General features: G+C 39.7%; 2 protein-coding genes across 3 annotated transcripts; one reads left to right on the top strand and one right to left on the bottom strand.

The window, feature by feature from the left end:
• The first annotated feature begins 5,541 nt into the window (after positions 1–5,541).
• Positions 5,542–10,261, top strand: LOC137277150 (cartilage matrix protein-like). The gene is made up of 8 exons (XM_067808820.1): positions 5,542–5,654; positions 5,893–5,929; positions 6,230–6,811; positions 7,002–7,211; positions 7,343–7,390; positions 7,711–8,325; positions 8,481–9,020; positions 9,715–10,261. The coding sequence occupies exons 1-8, from the start codon at positions 5,622–5,624 to the stop codon at positions 9,762–9,764; spliced, it is 2,115 nt and encodes a 704-aa protein (XP_067664921.1). The 5' UTR covers positions 5,542–5,621; the 3' UTR covers positions 9,765–10,261.
• A 728-nt stretch (positions 10,262–10,989) lies between these two features.
• On the bottom strand, positions 10,990–24,561 carry LOC137277151 (frataxin, mitochondrial-like). Of its 2 annotated transcripts, none has more exons than XM_067808822.1 (5): positions 21,825–21,992; positions 19,485–19,606; positions 14,819–14,942; positions 13,199–13,296; positions 10,990–12,642 (listed from the first exon to the last, which is right to left on the bottom strand). In XM_067808822.1, the coding sequence occupies exons 1-5, from the start codon at positions 21,924–21,926 to the stop codon at positions 12,489–12,491; spliced, it is 600 nt and encodes a 199-aa protein (XP_067664923.1). In that variant the 5' UTR covers positions 21,927–21,992; the 3' UTR covers positions 10,990–12,488. The 2 variants fall into 2 exon arrangements, with proteins under 2 accessions (XP_067664923.1, XP_067664924.1); XM_067808823.1 differs by lacking the exon at positions 21,825–21,992 and adding an exon at positions 24,419–24,561 and having other exon boundaries at positions 11,139–12,642.
• Between the last annotated feature and the right edge of the window lie 1,064 nt (positions 24,562–25,625).

Below are 25,625 nucleotides of genomic sequence, written 5' to 3' on the forward strand. Positions count from 1 at the left end.
TGTTACCATTGTTGTCAGTGTGTCTGTTACCATTGCTGTCAGTGTGTCTGTTACCATTGTTGTCAGTGTGTCTGTTACCATTGTTGTCAGTGTGTCTGTTACCATTGTTGTCAGTGTGTCTGTTACCGTTGCTGTCAGTGTGTCTGTTACCGTTGCTGTCAGTGTGTCTGTTACCATTGTTGTCAGTGTATGCCTTCTCCAGCCTCACTTTCAGTCGTCAGTGTGTCTGTTACCACTGACGCCAGTGTATGCCTTCTCCAGCCTCACTTTCAGTCGTCAGTGTGTCTGTTACCACTGACGCCAGTGTATGCCTTCTCCAGCCTCACTTTCAGTCGACAGTGTGTCTGTTACCATTGTTGTCAGTGTATGCCTTCTCCAGCCTCACTTTCAGTCGTCAGTGTGTCTGTTACCACTGACGCCAGTGTATGCCTTCTCCAGCCTCACTTTCAGTCGACAGTGTTATGGATACGCAACTTCGTTATTATTTACACACGACGTTTCTGGGCTAATGCTTTCTCCTTCATCACCCGATGACGTTTCTGAGCAAATGCTTGCTCCTTCACCACCTGATGAAGGGGCAAGCTTTAGCCCAGAAACACCGTGTGTAAATAATAACGAAGTTGCGTATCCATAAGGAGTGTCTTGTATTACCACCAACTTCTAAGTGTCCATCAAACATCTGAGTGTGTCTATTACATATACTGGTGTAAGCTTTTATCGACCATATGTATGTGCAGTGAGTGTTCTGTCAGAACAAACATGGTTTGTGTAGATTTGTTTTAACACAGGAATTCAGGTTCCGGAGTCCGGCATGTTATACTGAGAGTGCAGGTATAATCATTGCGCAGCTAGATTAGACTGCATGTTTTCTTTATGATTTCAGGATATAAGCGAACTGCCAAATTGTACGTGTTTATCGATATGAAATATTTCAACGAAAACGCGATCAAAGAGAACGAGCTTCAATTACCAGGAAACACTCATGTCTATACTGACGTATTATACAGCGAAATTCCCCTCTTATGATTTTTAAAGCCAGCAATGAGAAACATATGACAGGATATCTAAATACAGGAAATAAAACTGGGTATTGTCACGGATTCTGGATACACTGAACATGTACGGTTTTCAGAGCGTTTAAGCGAGTAAGCCTCCTTATTTGTATTTTCATAAACATACGACAGTCGGAAATGTCCGTTGGCTGTCAGTTACATTTGTCTGACCACATCGTCGGACCGATATCTAGTGCTTCTGAAGTGTGCGGCGTAACAGTTCCGAATGAAAGGATACACCTGTAATATTGCAAGCATGTACAAGTCAAACAACCGGCTCATGTGTTTACTGCGAACTTTGAAGACACCCAGTAGGAATTATCATAAAAATAAAATGATTTGATATTGGAGTAAAGTTTACTTACGCCAGTTAAGTCTGTGTATGTAGTATTCCGACTTCTGTATATATTCTATCAGTGTGACAGTACTTGTGATACCCGGCTTATCACTTCTATTAGAGATATACAGGGGAAGCTGTCTAAACTGGCTCTCACCGGGACTGAATAAATAATCCAGTGTAGACAAGAGAGAGAGACGAGAGATGGTCTTTTGGAAAGGTTTCTAGTTTACTGTGTGTAACCAATTGCTGTACATATATCTGCACCATGAGTGTTATCACTCACTGTCTGAGTGTACACATCAGTCTAAACTTAAGTCGATACAGAGTGTGTGACAAGCATCCCCATACAGAATCTGGTCATGGTGCAATGTAAACATAAAGAAAATAGATTATGTACATTTTATATTTCCCTACCGTTCAGTGTCTTCAGAAATCGATATCCAGCACGACTCAGAAATGCGCTTCACACATTGAACCCATGTCAGGAATCGAACCCGGGTCTTCGGCTTGACAAACGCTTTAACCATTAGGCTACCCCACAGCCCCCATGACGAAGAACGTTTGCCATTTTTACATTCTTCTTAGAAGATGGAAAGAAGATATGATGGAGAGAAAATAAGATTGAAGGAGGTGAAAAAGGGAAAGTTATTGAATGGTAGGCAGAAGATCGTGGGACTGGAGGGGACGAATAAAAAGGAGTCTAAGAAGAAACGAAGATTGAGGAGAAGACGGATGATGAGTAACGTGGAAGAGAAGAACAGAATACATTATTTTAAATGGATCAACTGTGTAAATAATCATACTAATGACATAGGTAAAACCAGGAAAAAAACGCCCCGATGGTTTAGGCGTTTAGGATACAAAATATCAAATACCATCACTATTATTACACGTTGCCCACAAAATGATTAAACTATTGAATACGTAACGATAGAGGTTCAACAATGAATATAATATATATTGCAATAGGGAGGACAGTATGAAGGAACTTTGGTGTTGAGAAATGCCAGCTCTCAATCTAATGGTCACTGCATGTTTTGAGGTGGCTACGTGTATTGAGCATGTGCCCAGGCGCTCAAATACGACCAGGATTTAAACTAGAGAAAATAAACCTAAAGCCTCATAACCCGGAATGAATAAATAATCAGAAACTGTTTCAATTCTGAAACTAAACAATTATCCAGAACTTATAACTTTCAAAGAGGAGTGCATGTTGATATGATATTGTGAATCACTCCACCCTTTTAAATTCAAAGAAAATCAGTTCACTGCAAAACGGAAATATTTAATATATGCCGCAGACATGCTACATGTGCAGACATTTTAGTACTGCCCCCACATGAATCAGGCTGTACGTCATGGGGACCATCTCAAGATAAAGACGAAACACGTTATTTATCTGCTTGATGGAGACAACAGGGATTTTATATGAGCGTATTTTATTCACTTACCTGGACAGACTGGTATATCTACGAATCTGTATATGAGTCACAAAATAAAACATATCACAAAATCAATAATATCATATGTAGAACTTGAGTTGGGTCCAGATGTGAACAAGTAGTCGTGTGTATAATGCATAGATCGTGTGTATAATCAGATGGTGTGTATAATGTACCGACCGTGTGTATTACGAACAGATCGTCAGTATAATACATGGATCATGTGTATAATCATAGATCGTCAGTATAATACATGGATCGTGAGCTTAATACATAGATCGTCGGTATAATACATGGATCGTGTGCTTAATACATAGATCGTCGGTATAATACATGGATCGTGAGCTTAATACATAGATCGTCGGTATAATACATGGATCGTGAGCTTAATACATAGATCGTCGGTATAATACATGGATCGTGAGCTTAATACATAGATCGTCGGTATAATACATGGATCGTGTGCTTAATACATAGATCGTCGGTATAATACATGGATCGTGTGCTTAATACATAGATCGTCGGTATAATACATGGATCGTGAGCTTAATACATAGATCGTCGGTATAATACATGGATCGTGAGCTTAATACATAGATCGTCGGTATAATACATGGATCGTGAGCTTAATACATAGATCGTCGGTATAATACATGGATCGTGTGCTTAATACATAGATCGTCGGTATAATACATGGATCGTGTGCTTAATACATAGATCGTCGGTATAATACATGGATCGTGAGCTTAATACATAGATCGTCGGTATAATACATGGATCGTGAGCTTAATACATAGATCGTCGGTATAATACATGGATCGTGAGCTTAATACATAGATCGTCGGTATAATACATGGATCGTGTGCTTAATACATAGATCGTCGGTATAATACATGGATCGTGTGCTTAATACATAGATCGTCGGTATAATACATGGATCGTGAGCTTAATACATAGATCGTCAGTATAATACATGGATCGTGTGCTTAATACATAGATCGTCGGTATAATACATGGATCGTGTGCTTAATACATAGATCGTCGGTATAATACATGGATCGTGAGCTTAATACATAGATCGTCAGTATAATACATGGATCGTGAGCTTAATACATAGATCGTCAGTATAATACATGGATCGTGAGCTTAATACATAGATCGTCGGTATAATACATGGATCGTGAGCTTAATACATAGATCGTCGGTATAATACATGGATCGTGTGCTTAATACATAGATCGTCGGTATAATACATGGATCGTGAGCTTAATACATAGATCGTCAGTATAATACATGGATCGTGTGCTTAATACATAGATCGTCGGTATAATACATGGATCGTGAGCTTAATACATAGATCGTCAGTATAATACACTGTACATGGATCGTGAGCTTAATACATAGATCGTCAGTATAATACATGGATCGTGTGCATAATACATAGATCGTCGGTATAATACATGGATCGTGAGCTTAATACATAGATCGTGTGTCTAGAAAGGATCGTGTGTGTAATACATAGATCGTCAGTATAATACATGAATCGTGTGTATAATGCATGGATATTGTGAATAGCGTACAAAGCGTGTGTATAAACGTAGACAGTGTTTATAATGCATGGATTTATCGTCACTAAACAACATCGCAACCGTAACATGTCGGCACCAAGAGATCAGACAGACAGACAGACAGACAGACAGACATGTCGGCACCAAGAGATCAGATTTCTTGGGAGGCCGTTATTTATCGTTGTTCAGATATTTGTAGATCTATTAATAATAAGTGAGAATTGTACTCTCCTACGTATCTTCACGCCTGTCAGCGGATGTCGCTGTGTTCCAGTCGCATAGATCGATGCTCCTTATTTCAATCACTGGACATGATTATTTACACACCTGTGTTATACATTCGGACTAGTGCTGATTGCGTTAGCGTTAGCGAAACATTAAGTACAGAGCTGTATTTAGGACACTTGTGTCGTGTGCTTGTAACAAAGGTGTGAAAACAGATCATCTTTCCACCAGTCAATTCCAATTCGGGTGAGATCTGACTGGGGAAACATTCCCATATTCTTCATGGGGTGCAATATCCCAGCAAAGTGGCTGTATTAAGTGTGGAAAATAACGTTGAGTGGTTGTTTTATTTTCACAGTTGGTGAACATCGTTTTAACCTGAACTACCTTGCGTATATATATTTCGTCGGTCCTGGTTAATCGTTAGTTGAAAACGATGTGCCCTTTGAGACGGTCCCCAACAGCTGATTGTAATGCATGTTACAACATGGCGGGAAACATAGTTAAGAATGTGGCCACACAACGGAGAGGTTTGTCAACGGATTAACTATATTTGTAAGGTTAACGACAGGCCCGGAAGGACGTGCTTTACAAGCATTTCCATGGAGGGGAAGCATGATTCCCCCACCTCGACCTCCGAACTCCCTCTCCCATATTAGGATCCTACCTTTCCGGCAGTGGACAAATAGGTGACGTCCATTGGATGCACCTACATACAATATGCTAATTAGAGCCATATATGGGCATGATGACCTTAAACTTTACGTAGGGAGCGATTGTTCTATATTTACACAATTTAATGGGAATCAGACGACAATGCAATTATTGAGGACCCACGTATTGGGTGCAACCCGGTATGATTCAGTAGGATCAGCTTATAAAATAGGAAGACATTGGTCATCTTCATCACTTTCCCACGGCGAGAGTTTGGAGTCAGGACAAGTTTCCAGAGAAACAACTACAACATCTTTTCCGACCACGACCGCTTTGCACCATGGGACTCCTATACACTCTGCATATCCTAACAGTGAGTATACTACATAGGACATATCGGACATACACGTTCAGTAACAGAGCTTATGTTCATATTAAGAAACCATGCGGGATATGCGCATTTTCAGCACTTTGCTAATTTTCACTTACTTATCTGTATGAACCTTATGTTGGTGTCTGATAACCTTTACTTACAGGTGCATGTGGACTATTGTTGGTGTTCGTGAAGTTATGATTGTCTTTACAGTGAAGACATTACTGTATAATTTCAGATTACCGTAGCTGCAGCCTTCGCATTGCCAACTCCAGGTGGGTTCCTTACTGTTTCCACAAATCTACAGTTAACACGACATCGTAGCTTTGAGGCATTTATTATCTTAATACACAATTACTGTAACGGTTTATTTCCCTTACGCGCTATATGAAACAATATTATTTCAACGAAACATCATGTGAAAGTAAGAAGTTCGAGAAATAATGATGAATACTTTCTGCTAATGCCTAATTCTATACAGATCTGACTGTTCAATCTTACTTGGTAGCCGTTTTGATAATATGAATATTCTATATAAAGTAGAATCTTAGTTAATAAAAATGCTTTACCACAAGGGTTCGGATGTAACGACAAGCCAGCTGATGTCATATTTCTTGTGGACACCTCGTCCAGTATCTGGCCTGTCCACTTCAACATCCACGTCCTACCCTTCATCACCGGCGTTGTAGACCTCTTCGACGTTGGCCCTGGCCCTTTGCAGACCCGTGTTGGCATGGCCACCTTCAGTGATGACTACCACCTGCAGTTTAATCTCGGCGACTTTCTAGATAAGGAGATTCTAACCGATAAAATTCTTGACATTTCCATGGATGGGGGCAACACTAACACTGGTGATGCCCTGCTGTTCGCTACTGAGGAGATGTTCAAAGCCGACCACGGGAGTCGAAACAACACAGCTCACATCATTGTCGTCCTCACTGATGGCGCTTCTCAGGATTTTGAGGCGACTCGGGCAGCTGCCCAAAACGCTCACGAGAAGGGCGTCCAGGTGTTTGCTATTGGGGTAGGGTCTCAGATTGACAATAAGGAACTGGAGGACATTGCTAGCGACCCTGATGTAGACTTCAAGTTCAAAGTAACCAATTTCGAGGCGCTAAAAAGAATAGAGGGAAAATTGGCTGTGAAAACATGTGAAGGTAATTATTCTACTCCGTTTAGCTAAAAATATGAATAATAATAACAACAACATGATTTCAAATAAACAGGTTGTATATTTAGTACTAATTACAATAAAGTATACATTAATTGAATATCTTGTGGGAAGATTTTCAATGTATTAATGACTCTGTGCCATCACTGTATAGTTGCATTACATGCCTGTTTCAGTGTCAACGCTTCGTGCTACCAATGCCCCATCCACAACTCCACTTTCGACCTCACCGACGACATCTTCTACAACAACGTCCATCTCGACAAGAACGACATCAGTAACATCTGTGTCTGAGCCTACGACCACTACAGTATCAACACCAGAGCCCACAAGTAGAGAAACACCAGCCTTGGTCGTGGAAGAAGCTACCCCAGAACCTACATCAGGTAATACTATATCATAGGTGATACGACTGAACACATGCAGGCTGGCACTGCGCCTCTATGCTTATATTTTGCGTCGACAAAGACACTCCTTTAAAACACACCCGCATTAAATAAGTGTAATTGATTTTCAGAACCCGAAAATCCTGGATTCCACAGTGACGAAGAAATCAGAAACGAAGGTAGGAGTGCTTAATGTTTACCTGCCCTGGTTATATGAAATTTAACCCGTTATCACACGAAGGAATTCTATATTGGAATTAAACACTTGCCATTTCTATGATCGTTCCAAACATTGTAAAGCACTTTTTGCCAGGCCAGATTAGAACATTCGGGGCATCATGACAGTTGAGTATTGGCACCATAGGAAGAACGTTTCGTTTGCTGATGTACTCAATGCGGCATCAATGGATACAAGGGATGGGTTTTATTAAGGGACCAACTTTGGGTATTGCAAGCGAAAGTAGTTCATTCTGATATTTGTCTCTGTATTTTTCAATAGCATGTGGCGGCAAGCCGGCCGATGTCTACTTTATCCTGGATTCTTCTGGCAGCATCGAGAGGGACGACTTCAGCGACACCATGCTCGACTTTGTACGCAGCGTTAGTGGACTCTTTGACATCGGTTCCGGAGATTCTCAAACCCGCGTCGGCATCATCACGTTTAGTGATGACGTCACCCAGATCTTCCCGCTGAACGCCTACACATCACGCGACAAGCTTCTCAATGCCATTTCACCCAAGAAGATTCCACACAAGGCCCAAGGAACCAATACAGGCGATGCTCTCCGTTTTGTTGTGGATGAGGGCTTCGCTCCTAAAGTTGCCAGACCCGGTGTTGCCCATGTTGCTGTTGTTATTACAGATGGCCAATCAAAGGACACTGAAGCTACTATTGCGGCCGCAAAAGCTGCGCACAGAGCAGGCATCTATGTGTTCGCTATAGGCGTGGGAGAGTCGGTCGACCAGGACGAACTGAAAGACATCGCCAGCAGTCCGAACTCTCAGTTCATCTTCACCGTCAGCGACTTCGCTGCTCTGTCAGAGATAAGGAACCTTCTGGCCATCAGAACCTGTGAAGTAGAACAACCTGAAGGCTTCTACAGTGAACAAGCAGGTACGTACACGTCTTTCTTTTAAAAAATACAGTGGGTGTTGGTATGTTTTGAAATGGTGCTTTAAGACGTCTATTCGTTTAGAAAATTAGCCGCGATGATATTACTCCGACATTTCAACCACATATGAATGAAATTCAATTATTTTCCCCACTAGCCTGTGGCCTGGACGACGCTGAACTGGTGTTTGTCTACGATTCTTTCTCCATGGGGCTGAAATCAACACGACTGATATCATCGGAGGCCGGTAGCATCACCTCCAGCCTCAGACGCAGAGTAAAGAACCTGTCCGTGGGGATGATCTCCGAGACATGTCCCTCCAACCTCGACATCACCGTCAGGGACTCCGCGTCCTTCGTCAGAAAGACACAATACACTGAAGAGATCATCAAAACCAAGCTTGCAAATCTTATGAAAGACGCTCGCTGGAAATGGTTCTCGAACAAGAAGTCTCGGCGCCAGATCATGATCCTCTATATCGACGAGACAAGCCTTGAGAACTCCCAAGATCTGCTGACTCAGGCAACATATGCGAAACACAAGGGTATAGAGAGGTTCGTAGTCACTCTGGGCGAGGTCAACTCAGAACTAGTTGCTGCAGTCGCTTCTGAGCCAGTGCTAGATCACGTGATCAACGTCCACAGTCCAAGGCATCTCACAAAGTTCAGGAACAAGATCATCGAGAGTCTGTGTGGAGGTGAGACACTTACCGGATTAGCCTACCATGTAACACAAATCGTAGCAAAAATATTCTCATAATTTGAAGAAACAGAAAAATTATTCAAGCAGTAAACCGCCGAACTTTATACAAGAAACAGTGTAATCCTCGGTAATTACCTGTCCATGTTACCTGCAGTACACCGTTATCGTATTTATATTGCTGTTTACATTACCTGCAGCATATCTTACCGTGTTTACGTTACTAACAACAATACCTAGCAGCATACATTTCCGTGTTTACCGTACTGGCTACATTACCTGCAGCATACATTTCCGTGTTTACCGTACTGGCTACATTACCTGCAGCATATCTTACCGTGTTTACCTTACTGGATACATTACCTGCAGCATACATTTCCGTGTTTACCGTACTGGCTACATTACCTGCAGCATATCTTACCGTGTTTACCTTACTGGATACATTACCTGTAGCATACATTTCCGTGTTTACCGTACTGGCTACATTACCTGCAGCATATCTTACCGTGTTTACCTTACTGGATACATTACCTGCAGCATACATTTCCGTGTTTACCGTACTGGCTACATTACCTGCAGCATATCTTACCGTGTTTACCGTACTGGCTACATTACCTGCAGCACACATTATATTTACGTTACTGCCTACACAATATTGCAATCATATTTATACAACTGTCTATATCTTTCAGATGACGGGAAAGATGAAGATTTCAAACTCCCTCTGGTGGACAGCCAGTAAGACGACGCTCGTGTCCTAAAACGTAGCAAGCATTATTACCATGGAGATTTATGATTGATAACATGTGTCGAAAGAAAGAATATTGAGTGATGTTACGATACTGTTGCCAAGTTTTGTGCCACAGTTCACAGTTTATCACAAATATGTATTTTCTCTCGATTATCGTATTTTGTAACATGTATCTTTGAAATAGTCCCCGGTTGAAGGACTCATCCCTGTGAGAAGCTGTGATATGATTTATATGGTGCTATTTTCCATGTGGACCTGTGTAGTGGTCCACAGTTGTATACTGTACACGTTCCATCCATGACAAACGAAAACAAGCAAGCAAACATGCCATCGTTTTCTTATCATGAAAGGCTATCCTTTCATGCATTTCCATTAATTTGTCATAATGCTATTTATGTATTTATTGTTTATCAGTTTACCATTGTATTACACATTTTTATGTTTTATAACAAACGTTTAAGCATAAAAAATAAACAATTTATGAAGAGTCCCTTAGTTAGTTATCGTGGAAGCCTAGTGATTGAACTAATAAACTGATGATATGTTTAAATGATGAAACAATGACTAACAAACTAAGGGAGACAACTTTCCTCACACCAGAAGTGGAGCCCTTGATGTGACTTCACATTGGTTTTATCAATGCAACCTATGCTGCATATACAACTGAATTGTTTTGCTGGTTTAACGCACTTTCAGTGCCATCACAGTTAACTATATCACAGAGTTCAGGTTCCATTACCTACATGGCCACCCATCTGCGTGGAACAATGCTCATGATATTGATCACTGGATTGTATGGCCCAGATTATTTCCAGACTGCTTCAATACAGCTGAAATATTGCTAGGTGCAAAACACACCTACCAACCAACCAAACCTAAATGGACACAAAGTATGACGTCCATTCTTGGTGCTTATATCAGTGTCAAATCACTGCACTCTGCTATGTGAATACTGTACAGCATACATTCCTCATACAGTAAAACACCTGTGGTGACAGCTGATCTGATTACTACACACAGAATAGAATTCCTATGAAAAGCAAAAGTTTGGCATTTGCCTGATGTGCATACTAAATTTCAAGCACATTAAAAAGGCCCATAATACTATAACATATTTCATATCCACATTTTAAGAAAATAAGGTGATTTTGAGGAACGGGTAATACTAAGTGTACAAGACAAAAATCACGGGCTATAACTCTGTGAAAAGCGAATGTTTTCAAAATCAACACATTTATATCTTATTTTATGTACTATTCCATCCTCATATATAAAGCTGTTTCGGAGAAACTCTGACCCTGGGTACATCACATATGTAGAAGGACACATGAATGCAAACATTATTCAAGAGGCAAAACTCTGTCATTGACAGTGTCAAACATTTATTCCTCATGCTAGAATCAATCAAGATAAGTACATGTACATCCAAATGATGAATGCAAAATGTCCTCCTAATATCCACTGTCTGAGAAAACTGTCCCCACTGAGTGCCCTGTGCACAACAGACCTAAAAAACCCACAACTCTGCACATATACTCATGGAAACAAATAAAGGAAGGTACAAGTGTTCCACTATGTCCAGAATTTCACCCACAGTGCAACACATACATTGTGAAGAAACCTGGAAAAGAATAAAGGAACATTTGTACTTTCATGTCCTCCGTTTTTTTTGTGTCCATGAGTATATATACATGTTCAAAGATGATTTTCAAACTTGTTAATACATTTACAAGTGAGTGAATGAGTGAGTGAGTATGGCTTTACACCACTTTCAGCAATATTCCAGCAATATTGCAGTGGCAATACATTTCTGCCTCATTGATGCATACAAACGATCATACTGACATCGATATCCTTAAATCTTGTGCCAAGGTTAATGGAACAAAACTGTATGCTCTGTTCCAGTGTGTGATGGGTCAACTTAATACAGTAATAATGAAGCATTACTCTATCAAATCATGAGTACAAACATCTGCACAGCATCTGAAAACTACAGATATTCTCAAAACAAATAATGCTCTTTATTAATCAGATGTATCAATGTCGTCTGTATTCTGCTAAGTGTCATCAACTACATAGCACTCCGACATCATGTGTGTAACCTTCCTGCACATAAAAACATCAGTGGTCACCTCAGACAGATGTACATCTGAGGCTGTAGGTCACATTGTACAACTTTGCATGGCTGCTTCTACAGTGTATGGCATAACAGAGGAAAATAACAAAAACATATCCCAACCATTAATACAAACGACATACTTTAAAATACATATCTCAAAAACAATACACGGATGAAGATAAAGGAGACACCTATTGTAAAACTAACAGGAAGGAACTCGATGGGATTCACACAATCTGTCCAAAAGAACCATACAATAAATACACGTCCTTGAGGCACTGAGATCCAAAAACCACAATGACACACATCCACTAATCCTGAATATCTCATGAATATATTTGTTTTCATGCCATTGCATGTAATTATCTTATATACAGGTAACCCCTTGCAAAGGTTGTCAAAGTCACCAAGAACTCACAACATCACCAAACAAGCATCAATGGAGAAATAGACACCATGCACAAGCATCCTAGCACTGTCCTGCACTGTAGAAGGTAGCTTGGTATTCAGTGCTAGGAGCATCCCCACTGTCCCCATCAAGCCAGTGTTAGTGTTGATGTAGAGGATCAGGAACCACAGACCTACTAAGGAAGTGTTCAGGGCTTGGTGATCCCACTGTATAGACACTGAGAGAGGTTGATTTCATGCTTGAAGTGTGGCTGGAGTTCCATCATCAACAGCTCGTGTAGCGTAACCCCATCATGCTTGTAGATCCATCGTGAATCATGGAAGTCATACCGCTTGGGGCCACTGTCACAGAAAATCAAATCCAGCAATCATGAGTGAGTGAGTGAGTGAGTGAGTTTAGTTTTACGCCGTTTTTAGCAATATTCCAGCAATATCACGGCTGGGGACACCAGAAAATGGGCTTCACACATTGTACCCATGTGGGGAATCGAACCCGGGTCGTCGGAGTGACGAGCGAACGCTTTAGCCATTAGGCTACCCCCACCGCCCCCCAGCAATCATGACTTTGGAAATCAAACCTATGCACAAAAGTGCAATTCTTACACAACATTTTCCCCCTGAGAATGACGACCAGTTAAGGGGTAAACACTGGTAAACTTAAGCTCACATGAGTTTTGGTTTGGGGCAGAGTAACTCACCTGCAGCTTTCTAGAAGGTGATACATAAAATCACTAATATTTTAAAAGGCATGTAACTTCAATACAAAAGCTTTGTGAGAGAGAGATTTATATCTTTTCAAGCTCTACATAATGCTTGCATCAGTCAGCAATGGCCAGAAAATTTGGGAAAGAATTTTTGACAGAAATAAAACAGAATCATATGAAAATAAAAACGTTACCTCACAGGTGATGAGAGCCATATCTGTTTGTTTGGTGTCTGTTTGTTGATGACATATGTCCCCATGTCACCACCTAGAACCAACGTCAACACTCCACTCTGGAACAAAACCAGTAGCATGAATACAACACTAGCATATTCAATTGCTTGCTAAGATGGGGTGGATAGCACTGGCTCTTGGAACGAAAGAGGTCTGCAAAAGTTGTCTCCCTTGACAGACTTACTGCAGTAATCAACCCCACTGCATCAGTTCTTAACCTCAAAGGTCACATGCAAAAATCAAACATAGTTAAAACACAGTTATCAATTATTCATGATATATAAAATGTTAAGAAAAACAAATAAACAAATTTATAAACGTATAATCGCAAATCAAAAGTGCAATATTTTGTACTTGGGTTTACCTCCCTCAAAACAAAGCAGCTGCGATACCAAGTTCAGTCAGAGCTGGTGGCTGTGCACTCATGCCTAATGCAACTTTTTCATTGGCCACTGGTTCATTTGCCAATACCCTTAGCTGTCTCTTTGTTTATGGCTTATAAGCCTGATAGGTCTTAATTGCATGTGGTCAGTGACTGGACTTGTGCATTACATATTGTTATCAGCAGACAGACAGGCAGACATATAAGTGTCAATGAACCAGACAATGAGTTTCCTCTGTGAAAGAGTCTACTTATCTTAATCAGCACAGGTATTTTTATGCAACAAGTAGATTATTTACTTGTTTGCGTACACAACCAAGATTAGACTACTGCTTACGGCCTCATACTCTGGACAGGCATACTGTTTCAAGCTCCACAAACCTATTCACTGTGCAGCATACTGTTGAAACCACTTTTGCCCCAAGTGCTGGGGGAAAATTAGTGCATCACTTGAACTATGATTTCATGGGCTTTTTTTCATCGCTTTTCTTTTACCTTTATTGGTTGAATTGGCATTTTTGATGATTTGTTTCGGTAAGTACATACCGAAGGATATCAGAATCTGCAAAGATGGGTTTTACCTTGCATGTATTCTTTAACACCAGCTTGTGCACTAACCCTGTGTGACATACACATCATGTAAAATCCCAAATAAAATATATAACAAACTTTACTGCTAAACACTGTGGCATTTTGGGTTGTGTCTATAAATTTGTTTATTTCCAGACAAATGAATTAAATTTAATTTTCCTATTTCATTACAGAAATTATGATAATGAGGATTCTGAAGGCCTGATGAAGGCTGTGGGTCAATGACTGAGTTTGGACGTGATAAAATACTCATTCACAACACTCATTCATTTAGTTGCCTCTTTGACAAAAAACAGGTTGCTGACACTTATATACTCATCAAGAATTCTCACTGCATCAGCGTAAACAAACACAAAGTTTCTTATAAACATCCATAAAGCAGGTGTCAAATGACACCTTGGTTCATGTAAGATTTTAGACTACATAAGCAAAAAAGATAATTTTCACATTTAACCTCAATTTAACCATGGTAACTGATAGGTAGTATTCTTTATTCTGTGCTCACAAAAAAAGGAACCTAACTGCAAACCTGTCAAATTGAAATCAAATCATCTGCTATATACTGCACAAGGAAGGAACATAAGATATATCTCCCACAATCACCTCACCCCCAAGGAGGCATCGTAGTCTTGGTGGCAGTCAGCGATGTCACCCAGATCCTCGAAGTATTCTGCCAAAGAGTCCAATGTATCATCCGCCACAGCTTCATACTCCCTCTCTGTCATCCGTCCACTACAAACACAGAGAAAACTCATCAGTCGGGTATAAAAGCTCATCCTACTGCTACAGTATGAAGTCTTTGTGGCAATACATTGATCACAATAAACATGGACAGGTAAAACTTGACATGCTCCCTGAAGTCAGGACATCTACTTTGTGGAAGGTAAAGATGACACAAATATTATTGCAATACTTGCACAATAGTGGTACATAGTATTGCAATAGTTACATCTATACATAAGTATCACACTTGTTTCATAATTACAATACAGAAATATACTGTGCACAATAAATAAGGAACCCCTTGATTTTGTGAAATATGTTAGGTTTAACCAGCATAGTTGTACAGTTTGTGTATCAGATATAGTCAATAGCGAGTGTGTCCATCATGAGAAGCAATACAGGCATACTGGACATCAACCATTGGATTGTCACCCTTGGAATCAAATCGCCACTCTTGTTGCAATGCTCTTCCTAGGGCATCAAGATTGGCGAGCCAAGGTTCCTCAGACACACTCGACGCCCTAACACATCCCCTAAATGTTCGATTGGCGACAGACCTGGGATTTACCCAGCCAGGGTAATGCTGTAACATTACTCCAGAGCCTGTTTCTTGCAATAGAATTTGAAATGTGTATTCTGGGAACTCTGAAGAATTCCCTCTTCAAATGTGAGGCAGTGAAAAACTGATTTCTCAAAGCTATGGTTCTCAGGAAGGTGTCTTGTCTAAGGGTGGTTTTAGGGTGTCTTCCTGCACAAGTCTCATTTTATTTCTCAAGTGCCCTGTCTGATGATAAAGGTTGATAAGACCTAAAATAACCCTTTGGGACTTTCTGAAGAACTCGGCAACAGCATTCTGTGAATGTCCACCCTCTAGCATTCAAATGGACGGTCATTACTGTTCCTTTGTCAGGTACTATTGGTGGCATTTTCACAGATAGAGGTTCACATTTACCATCAATTTACAGCCTACAATGCACGTGTAGTTCATGATGCACGTGTATCATGTACAGGGAGCATGGTGCTACTTGTAGCGTCAGTGTCAGAAGTGGATTCAAACCTGAGGTCGACTGCAATCAGTACGCAACTTTTATGCATCAATCCTTCCACTGTAAGTTCAAATCCGGGGTTCCCTTATTTCTTGTGCCTAGTACATAACTGATACCCATATGCATCTGAAGCCACACACCAAAACAAGCAAGCAATAAAACAAAACCCCCAGATTCTGACAATAATGGGATAAAGGGAGAACTTTTTGTTGCGAGGGGCGATAACTCTCCTTTTAAAATGATCTAATGATCTTCTCGCTTCCGGTCTGGCACTCAACGTGCGCTGCGATAACTTGCTACATGTAATGACCAAGCCCAGTAAACGCGTTGCTGTGGTCACCTTCATTGAGAAAAAAACGATCGTTTATGACGAAAAGCCATAAACTAACACACTTCGCTTTGATTTTGGGTTTAGAAAGGCATTGTTTGTTTAATTTCCAAGTGCAGTATGAACTGACACGATATAGATAAAGAGGGAAAACGCAATGAAAAATCGGTACATTGTCACGCATTTCCTACAACAGAACATGAGGCAGTGCAAGTCTTGGGTGTCGTAGCATCAATGACAATTCCTTTTATATGTTATCAACCCCTATGTTATTTCCATCGGTAATTCATTAACAATTGCTGCATTAAAATTCAACAAATAGTTCCCACACTACCACCGTTCTCAATGTAAACAATCGGAGATACTCAGAGATATACATGCAACCAACGACTATCCCCTGGAAGGTCTTACTGCCAATTTGTGATTATTACACATCCCTGACAATTGAAGAAATTAATTATAGAATGTAACAGTTAGAAAAATATTAATTACATTTTCAGCAGCTGTACCTCATTCATCTGAATCCATTTTGGTTTTAAATTCTGACACTACTATATATTTTTATGTATACTTGTAGAAGTGCTACAGGCTTATTATCCAAGCAGTTATTCAGTTGCATCAGAAACACCTGTCATTATATCTGTCAATAAAATATTTACCCCTTCTAAAACAAGTCCATAAGTCAGAGTTGTGAGTCATTTTACATTATATGAATTTATTGATTCATTTCTTACAAAACATTAACACAACATGAAGTTCTTAATATAAAAAGTCATCTACAGAGATTTGTCTCAACAAACAACATATAACTCTGACCTCCCTAGAGGATGTGCATGATACAGAATTACACGTTTCTTGTTTTGATAACAATACACTGACAAATATTTCACATGACAGACCATATATTATCTAACTTAAACTTTGTTTTCTGATTTTCATTCAACAGTTATTATAAAAAATATTTAGGTTATGTAGGTTTGTTTGTTAGGAATTAACAAAGAAAATGTGTTTAAAATCAAATATGTTTTGATGACATTATTCGAATTTAACCCCATATTATTCCATGAAGATATGTTTATTCATTTATTCATATTTTTACAAATTTAACAGATAATATGTACAATGGCTGAATAAAGTTGTGCATCTGTAATTTATTAATAAAGTACACATGCGTCATCATACAAAAACTCATATAGAAATACAACATTGTACAGTGCAGCTACAACGTAAAGTGGGAAAAGATTCTGACTCTTTTTTACATATTTGTGTTAAAATTTGAAAAATCAATTTATTTTAACATGACTTTTTCATGACTATTATAATAATCTGATTATTGTGAAGGCAAGCTGTATGTAGACACAACAGTAAATTGTAAACCTTTGTTGCTTTAACACTCCCATTCAACACAACACAACTGCCATTTGTTATACTAGAGATTGAAATTTATAATCAGTATGACTATAGGTATTTTTTTAGTTATACAACAAAAGACAGAATTTGGAAAGTGCCCTTGAATATGTACTTATCCTTGTAGTACTGCATCTTGTGTGTCTGAAATATTATATTTAATAAATGAATATCTTAATATTATTCCCTTTTATCAAAAATTAAAAAAAGAGCAAAACATTATAATTTATACCCAAAATTCAGTATAATAAATATGCAGTAGAAAGTTGCAGTGTTTTATGCATTATTTATCCATACTGTGATTTTATATTTCACGCATCACAAACCATTACAGACATAAAAAAGTAGATTTTAGTTATGCTCATGTATATCGTATTTTAAATTGCATGGCTACATGTAGGTGATGACTGACATAATTCGTCCGTTACTGTTATCTTACAATTACGTGACCGTTGTTTCTCACTTATCTCTCTACCTGCTAAATATTTATGCTGTCAAAAATCTCAATCCCATCTTGTATGACCCGATGAAATTTAAGTAAGATGACTTTCTGTGTTTCTCCTTTTGCGCACTCCATCAGCTCCTCGCCGCAGTGAGTTACATGAATGCAGCCACATCAACCGTAATACTAAAGCGATTTGAGTACATATAAATGGCAATACACAGCACTTTTAAATATGTGATATTGAGACATCTACTGCCAAACTTAAATTACCGATTGCAAAACGTCAACAAACCGACAAAACATGGCGATCAGGTGATTCACATGGCTATTTCTCGATACACTCTAGCAATACACGCAGTCATGACTATCCCCGGTGTTTCATAGAAAATTGGAGTAAATACTTCAGGACACAACACTTGTTAGATCATCGTAAAAGTGAAAAGATATACTGTCCATGCACCAACGTGAACATTCACAGTGACAGTGAAGGTTATACTGGTTAACTGTCTCTAAGTGTAATAGTAACACGTATGGCTCACATCGTGCATACAACATGCACTGTCAGTTTAAGATTGGACCGTCCGGATCAGCGCACTTAGCGGATTAGTAACGGGAAGATAAATTAAAAAATATGGCCCATTTGAGGAGGATACCTGAGTCCATTGTTACGAACTGTTATCCTTAGAATGTGCCACTCAATAGCCTTTACTCTCACTTAACCACTAATATGTAGGATCTGAAAATTATTTCAACTCAACCTGAAACATAATTTGCATCTTGTAGGCTTCAGCTGTACATGCTATTTGTTAATTGTTGTAATTATTTATTATTTTTAAATGAATCTTGACAAAGACTGAAACAGAAATACTTTTCATCAAACTTAAGTTTAGCATTAAATATCACCTTCAGTGTGAAGTCAAATGGGCTTCTTCAATTAAATTGTCTATTCACACTTCTGACTGGCCAGTCAGAATTATGTCATTTCCAAATTCATGGTGGATGCATCACTGGCATGTCAAATGTCATTCAATGATGATTTGTATCAGACATTCCATGGATGCTACTAATTTGAAGAGAACAGGTAAATATCCATGGATGTCACTAGTCCATTATCTGGTCTTTTGTAATATAGGCTGAAGAGACTTACCTGCCTACTCCATGATGGTCCAGGTTATAATATTGGCCTTCAGTAACTCATGCTCATCGTAACAGGCCACTAACAGGATGGGGTGGTCAGACTTGCTGACTTAGTGGACACATCATCGCCCCATATGACTGGAATAATGCTGAGTGGAGCGTAAAGCTAAACTTACTCACTCACTTACCTGAGCGATCCCTCGGTTGAAAAGCTTGCAAGGCTTGTGGTATATGCATGGCATCTGCCTGGTGGTGCTGCACTCCTCACATCACTCAATGTGTGTATGAAGACTGGAGGTACTCGTAAACACTGAAAGAAATACATACACATCAAATACCAACAAGAGTCAATGGTGGTGAGAAGTCAGACCACGTCCACCCTTAAATTTCATTCTAGTCAATTTTAAATGATATCACTAGAATATATATTCCTCATCTGATAAGGGTTTAAGGGGGCACTGATGCTGAGCAATTTCCGTGGACTGGTGGTTTCTTTTGTTATTGTTTTTCTCCCTTGAGTGCTGGGATGACATCTCAGAATTCATGACTAGTTCATGATCTCTGCTGCGCCTCCCATATGCGTAATTGATAGTTTATGTGTAGACTGATCAACAAAGATGAAATCATTTTACTTCGTTATTATGAAAACAAATCAAACACCTTGGAGTTTTCTCATCTGCCAGTGGTATAAAAAAAAAACTTTAGTACTGAAAAATAACTAAGTCAGTGTACGTCTTTATATTTTGTCTTATAAACCTAATTAGTTCCTTGTCACATGTGTATGCATTTTGAAAGTTAATAAAAAAAACACTTCTTATACTTACAGTGAATTTCTAACATTTTAATATAATCTTAATTTTAATGTCTAAACATTGTATAGATTGCCAACGTGAATCATATTTCACACACCCTATTCGCGACCTAGTGCATGTTTTCTGTAATACAGGTTCTGTTGAATGCTACAAGAAATAAAAATTAAAACAAAATGCAAATATTAAATTTACTACAGATGAAAGTTATAGCAACAATGTCAGACTATTACCTCGTTCAGGAATGTATCCACCAATATCCACATAAAAGAACGATATTCCGTTCACCTGCAACTGCTAAATAATCCTGCTCAATGTCGTGTCTTTCAACAGTCTAATATCCGAACAAGTGACACATCGTTTGAGAATTTTTCACACTGGTGTGTATACATAATCTCACTGGTCACTCAGGAGAGCACACCTGACGACTAACTGTATGATGTCTGCCATTAGTTAGCCAATAATGAGCAACAATCATTCAATCAATGCTGTAGTGGTTAATTCTTTGATGGAAGGATGTTGCTTTTACACTCATGCTTTATGACAGGGTGTATTCAGTATAGATTATGTAAATCTGCACTGATAAACACTGAGTTTTTGACAAATCCGCTGTTGAAGTAATTAATCAATCAGTGTGTTATCGGTTAATCCTTTGATTGATGTTTGTTTTTGTAACTCAGCTGATAAACCCTCTTGCATCACTTACATGCACATATTTGCAATACATTTGCCACTACAGACTTTAATTTATAACGTTGAGTATTTACCCCAGACAGGAGAAATGCCAAATGGGAACCTATGTTGAGTAATTTTAGTGGCGTTACCACTATTTATACTCGTTATAAATTCATTAACTGACCATCATGTGACTGATGACAAATAACATGTGTAGGTTTATACCATCAAACAAGAGTTACAGCAAGGAAGATGTAATCTCTGTGTTGCATGCACCCTGAAAACACTTATGGGCCGAAACTGTTTTGAGGATACCAACGGAACTTTGTTTTTACATAAGAAATGCACATAGGTATTTGCTGTGTACTTGGGTAAATGGGTATAATCAGTTTTTTTTACGTAAGTAGATTTTCAGATTTCTCTACCTATGGCAAAGTCGTTTTTAGTTTCAGATATATCAACTGTGTGTTTTTCATTATCATAGACGATAAACCAGGCTCTTAGCTACCCAAATGTACGTATGATGTTTGCTATGACAGCTGGGCCAACCCTCAAAACCAAGTTTACTGCTTGCTTTCGTAATATGACCGTTGGTGAAAAACATTAATCGCTCCGCATCAGTGCGCCGCCCCTTTCACATGTGGATTTAGTTGTTTCTCAACACAATGAAATGCATATTCAACTAAACAAAATGCCACTGGAATAAATTTTTCTTCATCGTTAAAATTAGGGGCGAAAGAGAAGTAAATAAGGACATATGCTGTGGAATATATAAGGACTGAAATATAAATGATAAATTTATACAACCTGGATTAATTAGTCACAAGATCACAAAACAGAAAACACAAACCATGCGCATCAAAAGAGTATTATTCTATTCCTGTGAAACAATGTCGCAAAAGTTTAAAAGTATGGTGTCTAAACCTCTTTGACCAGATTAAGCTGGGTCGTGCCAGTTTGGCCTCTCATTCTCAGAAGGCAGTGACTGTGGTAAACACCTAAAACAACATTGGCAACAAATCAGGCTAGTGGCATCTTTCTTACAGCACATGCATGGTATCCATGTACTTTTGTCGACCCAGCTAACCCCCAAAATCTTCGACAGACAACTGAACCCATTCGAAATCCAAACAGACTGGCGCTCATGCTACTTCGACTCGTGTCTCTGTTTCCGGAAGTTGACTTTCACTTTACTCCACCAGTGTCAGACGCAAGCAAAGATTTCATGAGTTACCTCCCCTAAGTGTTTTGACAAGTTATATTTACATACTTGAGATGTGAACCTTATCCTGCATATTTTATTCTTGATTCGCCACCTCCATACTGCAAATTCTGCAGTTTCAGCGAATTTTGTAGATAGTCTCCAAGCTCATCGTTTTTTTTTAAATTGAAATTTAACGTATAATTTATTGGTTTATGACAGTAATAAAGATACATTCTAATCTAAGAACCGCTGATTATTTTTTCAAACGTAAGTTATTTTCGTATTTCTACACGTTAGTCCAGTCCCATACCAGTATTCCTCATAATAAAGAAGTTGACATCCACAAAACTCCCGCTCTCATACCAGTGTTTTTTGTATGGAAAGCCCAGTTCTTTGTTGCCAAGGATGTGACATACCGGTATGGATGCTAAGGGTCTGACCAAGCAAGTGATGGTAACGTAGGGCGATGATAAATGGTGTTAACATCTACACAGAAACGCCGCATCCATTGCAATAAAGAAGTTAAAAAATATCTTTCCTGACCACCACACCAGTTTCTAAATGCCTTTCGTCCTATTGTCGCGGGTCCTGGACAACGATTAGTAATGAATAACCAAGAGAAGTGAATAAAAAAATCCTGATGTGATGTACTGATTTGGCTTAGTGGTAGAAACAGACGCGGTATGCTGCTTTGCTCTAGTGGTAGACACAGACGTGATGTACTGATTTAGTCTAGTGGTAGACACAGACGTGGTATACTGATTTGGTCTAGTGGTAGAAACAGACGTGGTATACAGCTTTGGTCTAGTGGTAGACACAGACGTGGTATACTGATTTGGTCTAGTGGTAGACACGGACGTGATATACTGATTTGGTCTTGTGGTAGACACAGACGTGATATACTGCTTTGTTCTAGTGGTAGATACAGACATGATACAATGCCTTACTACAGGGGTAGATGCAGACCTGATATACTGCCCTGCTGTAGTGGCAGATACAGACCTGGTATACTGCATTGGTCTAGTGTTAGATACAGACCTGGTATACCGCCTTGCTGTAGTGGCAGATACAGACCTGGTATACTGCATTGGTCTAGTGTTAGATACAGACCTGGTATACTGCCCTGCTGTAGTGGCAGATACAGACCTGGTATACCGCATTGGTCTAGTGTTAGATACAGACCTGGTATACCGCCTTGCTGTAGTGGCAGATACAGACCTGGTATACTGCATTGGTCTAGTGTTAGATACAGACCTGGTATACTGCCCTGCTGTAGTGGCAGATACAGACCTGGTATACCGCATTGGTCTAGTGTTAGATACAGACCTGGTATACCGCCTTGCTGTAGTGGCAGATACAGACCTGGTATACCGCATTGGTCTAGTGGTAGATACAGACCTGATATACTGCCTTGCTGTAGTGGCAGATACAGACCTGGTATACCGCATTGGTCTAGTGTTAGATACAGACCTGATATACTGTCTTGCTGTAGTGGCAGATACAGACCTGGTATACTGCATTGGTCTAGTGTTAGATACAGACCTGGTATACTGCCCTGCTGTAGTGGCAGATACAGACCTGGTATACTGCCCTGCTGTAGTGGCAGATACAGACCTGGTATACTGCCCTGCTGTAGTGGCAGATACAGACCTGGTATACTGCATTGGTCTAGTGTTTGATACAGACCTGATATACCGCCTTGCTGTAGTGGCAGATACAGACCTGGTATACTGCCTTGCTGTAGTGGCAGATGTAGACCTGATCAATATACTGGCTTGTTGCAGTGATAGTTACAGTCTTGACATGCTGCTTTGGTCTAGTGTTTGATGCAGCCTTGATATACTGTCTTGATGTCGTGGTAGATACAGACCTGATATACAACCTTGGTCTAGTTGTTGATACACATCTGATATACTGCCTTTTTGTAGTGGTAGATACAAATCTGATATACTGCCTTTCTGTAGTGGTAGATACAGCCTTGATATACTGCCTTGCTGTAGTAGTAGAGACAGACCTGGTATAATGCATTGCTCCTTGTATATATCAGACACAAAGCCGTACCCTGAACTGTGATTGTAGTAGTGTCACGCTAGAATGTCACAAATAAAACGACACATTAACAATTCATCGCCTGAGCAAACCTCCTCTTTGGTCTTAATACACACAGATACATGGGCACAGGGACCTCCTAGCTAATGTATAAGAGAGCCGAACAACAGAAAGCTTGAGTGGTTGGGTTTATTTGCTAAGTGTTCAGTACAGCTGAAGTGCGAGCACATCTACATTGTATTGGAAAACCCCATTACATAACGCGACTTGTTGAGGACAAGAATAGCGCTGCAACAGTGAGTAATACAATTTCCGCATTTTGTCGCTTGTTTCTATGTATCCCTGTACTGAGAACATCTTGGGAAAGTATAGATTCACAACATACCTTAAGATTTCCGTTCATCGTGTCATGGGTGACCTGCTTTTCTGCTGAACTGATGACTTTTCATTCAGATGTACGGGGTTAGCGAGAAGTTATGAGGTGTATTGGAATAAAGTGTGCTTCTCCACGGACTGTATACACGTTACAGCATAAATATAGTACGTATACCATTGCTTTAGCTGGGCGTGGGAGTGTTGTTATGTTTGCATCACCGTTACGTATGCAAGTTAAAACTCATCGTGCATGAAAGATAAGACATTCAATAACGCCACGGAGGTGACTCACCAGCCTGTGGGAAAGTGGAGAGCAGTCCATCAGGGACTGATGAGGCAACCTCTAGCCTTCCTTCACCCCAGCTGATTGCAACACCATGTTGAAGTGTGTGTGTGTGTGCGTGCGTGCGTGCGTGCGTGCGTGCGTGCGTGCGTGCGTGCGTGCGTGCGTGTGCATAAGGAGGGGTTGGATGAATCGAGGAAATTTCGATTTAGACACATGCCTCCATTTTTCTTTAAAAAATCATTTCTCATCTCTTATGGCATTTAGAAATGGAAGGACAATTCTACAGAACTGTATGGACTGTTGAAAAAGTGCCCATATAATTTCACATTTTCACTTTTCTCTCCGAAATTCATAAGTGTAAGTGATATGTAATTAAGGTAAATATTGCATATTTTGCGTAGTTAATTTTTAAGTCGTGAGAAACAAAACGGCGTTTGGGATCTAGTTCAGGGCATCTGGTCTAACGTTATTGTCGAAATCATTTTCAAGTCGTTTGCACTAACTTCATCCGTTACCTCTCTCTCATACACCTCAGTGAGTCACGATAACTCACACTCTCACCGTAACTAACAGACTATGCCATAGCTCCACACACAAAGACTGCTGCGTGCAACACATAACGTATTTTCCCAAACATATTCAGTATCTCGTTTACACACCCGGAAATGAATGATCCCAGTGTGCAATGACTAATCCGATGAAGAGTTAAACGCCGAGACGCCAATCTCCTTCATCATCACGCGATTTATCTCTACAACCTTACAACAATCCTGTTCTATAGTACCCAAGGCTTCAGTAAATGCCCAATCTTCACCTGAACGCATGATGCTCAATAAACATTTGGCATTCAAAACATTCCGGGCCTTCAATGGACGGCAGGTTTCTCGTAGACGCCATCCGTACAACTTTGGCCGTTTTCATTAAAACTCCG

The sequence above is a fragment of the Haliotis asinina genome, chromosome 3 (genome assembly GCF_037392515.1).
Source record: "Haliotis asinina isolate JCU_RB_2024 chromosome 3, JCU_Hal_asi_v2, whole genome shotgun sequence".
Lineage (NCBI taxonomy): Eukaryota > Metazoa > Mollusca > Gastropoda > Lepetellida > Haliotidae > Haliotis > Haliotis asinina.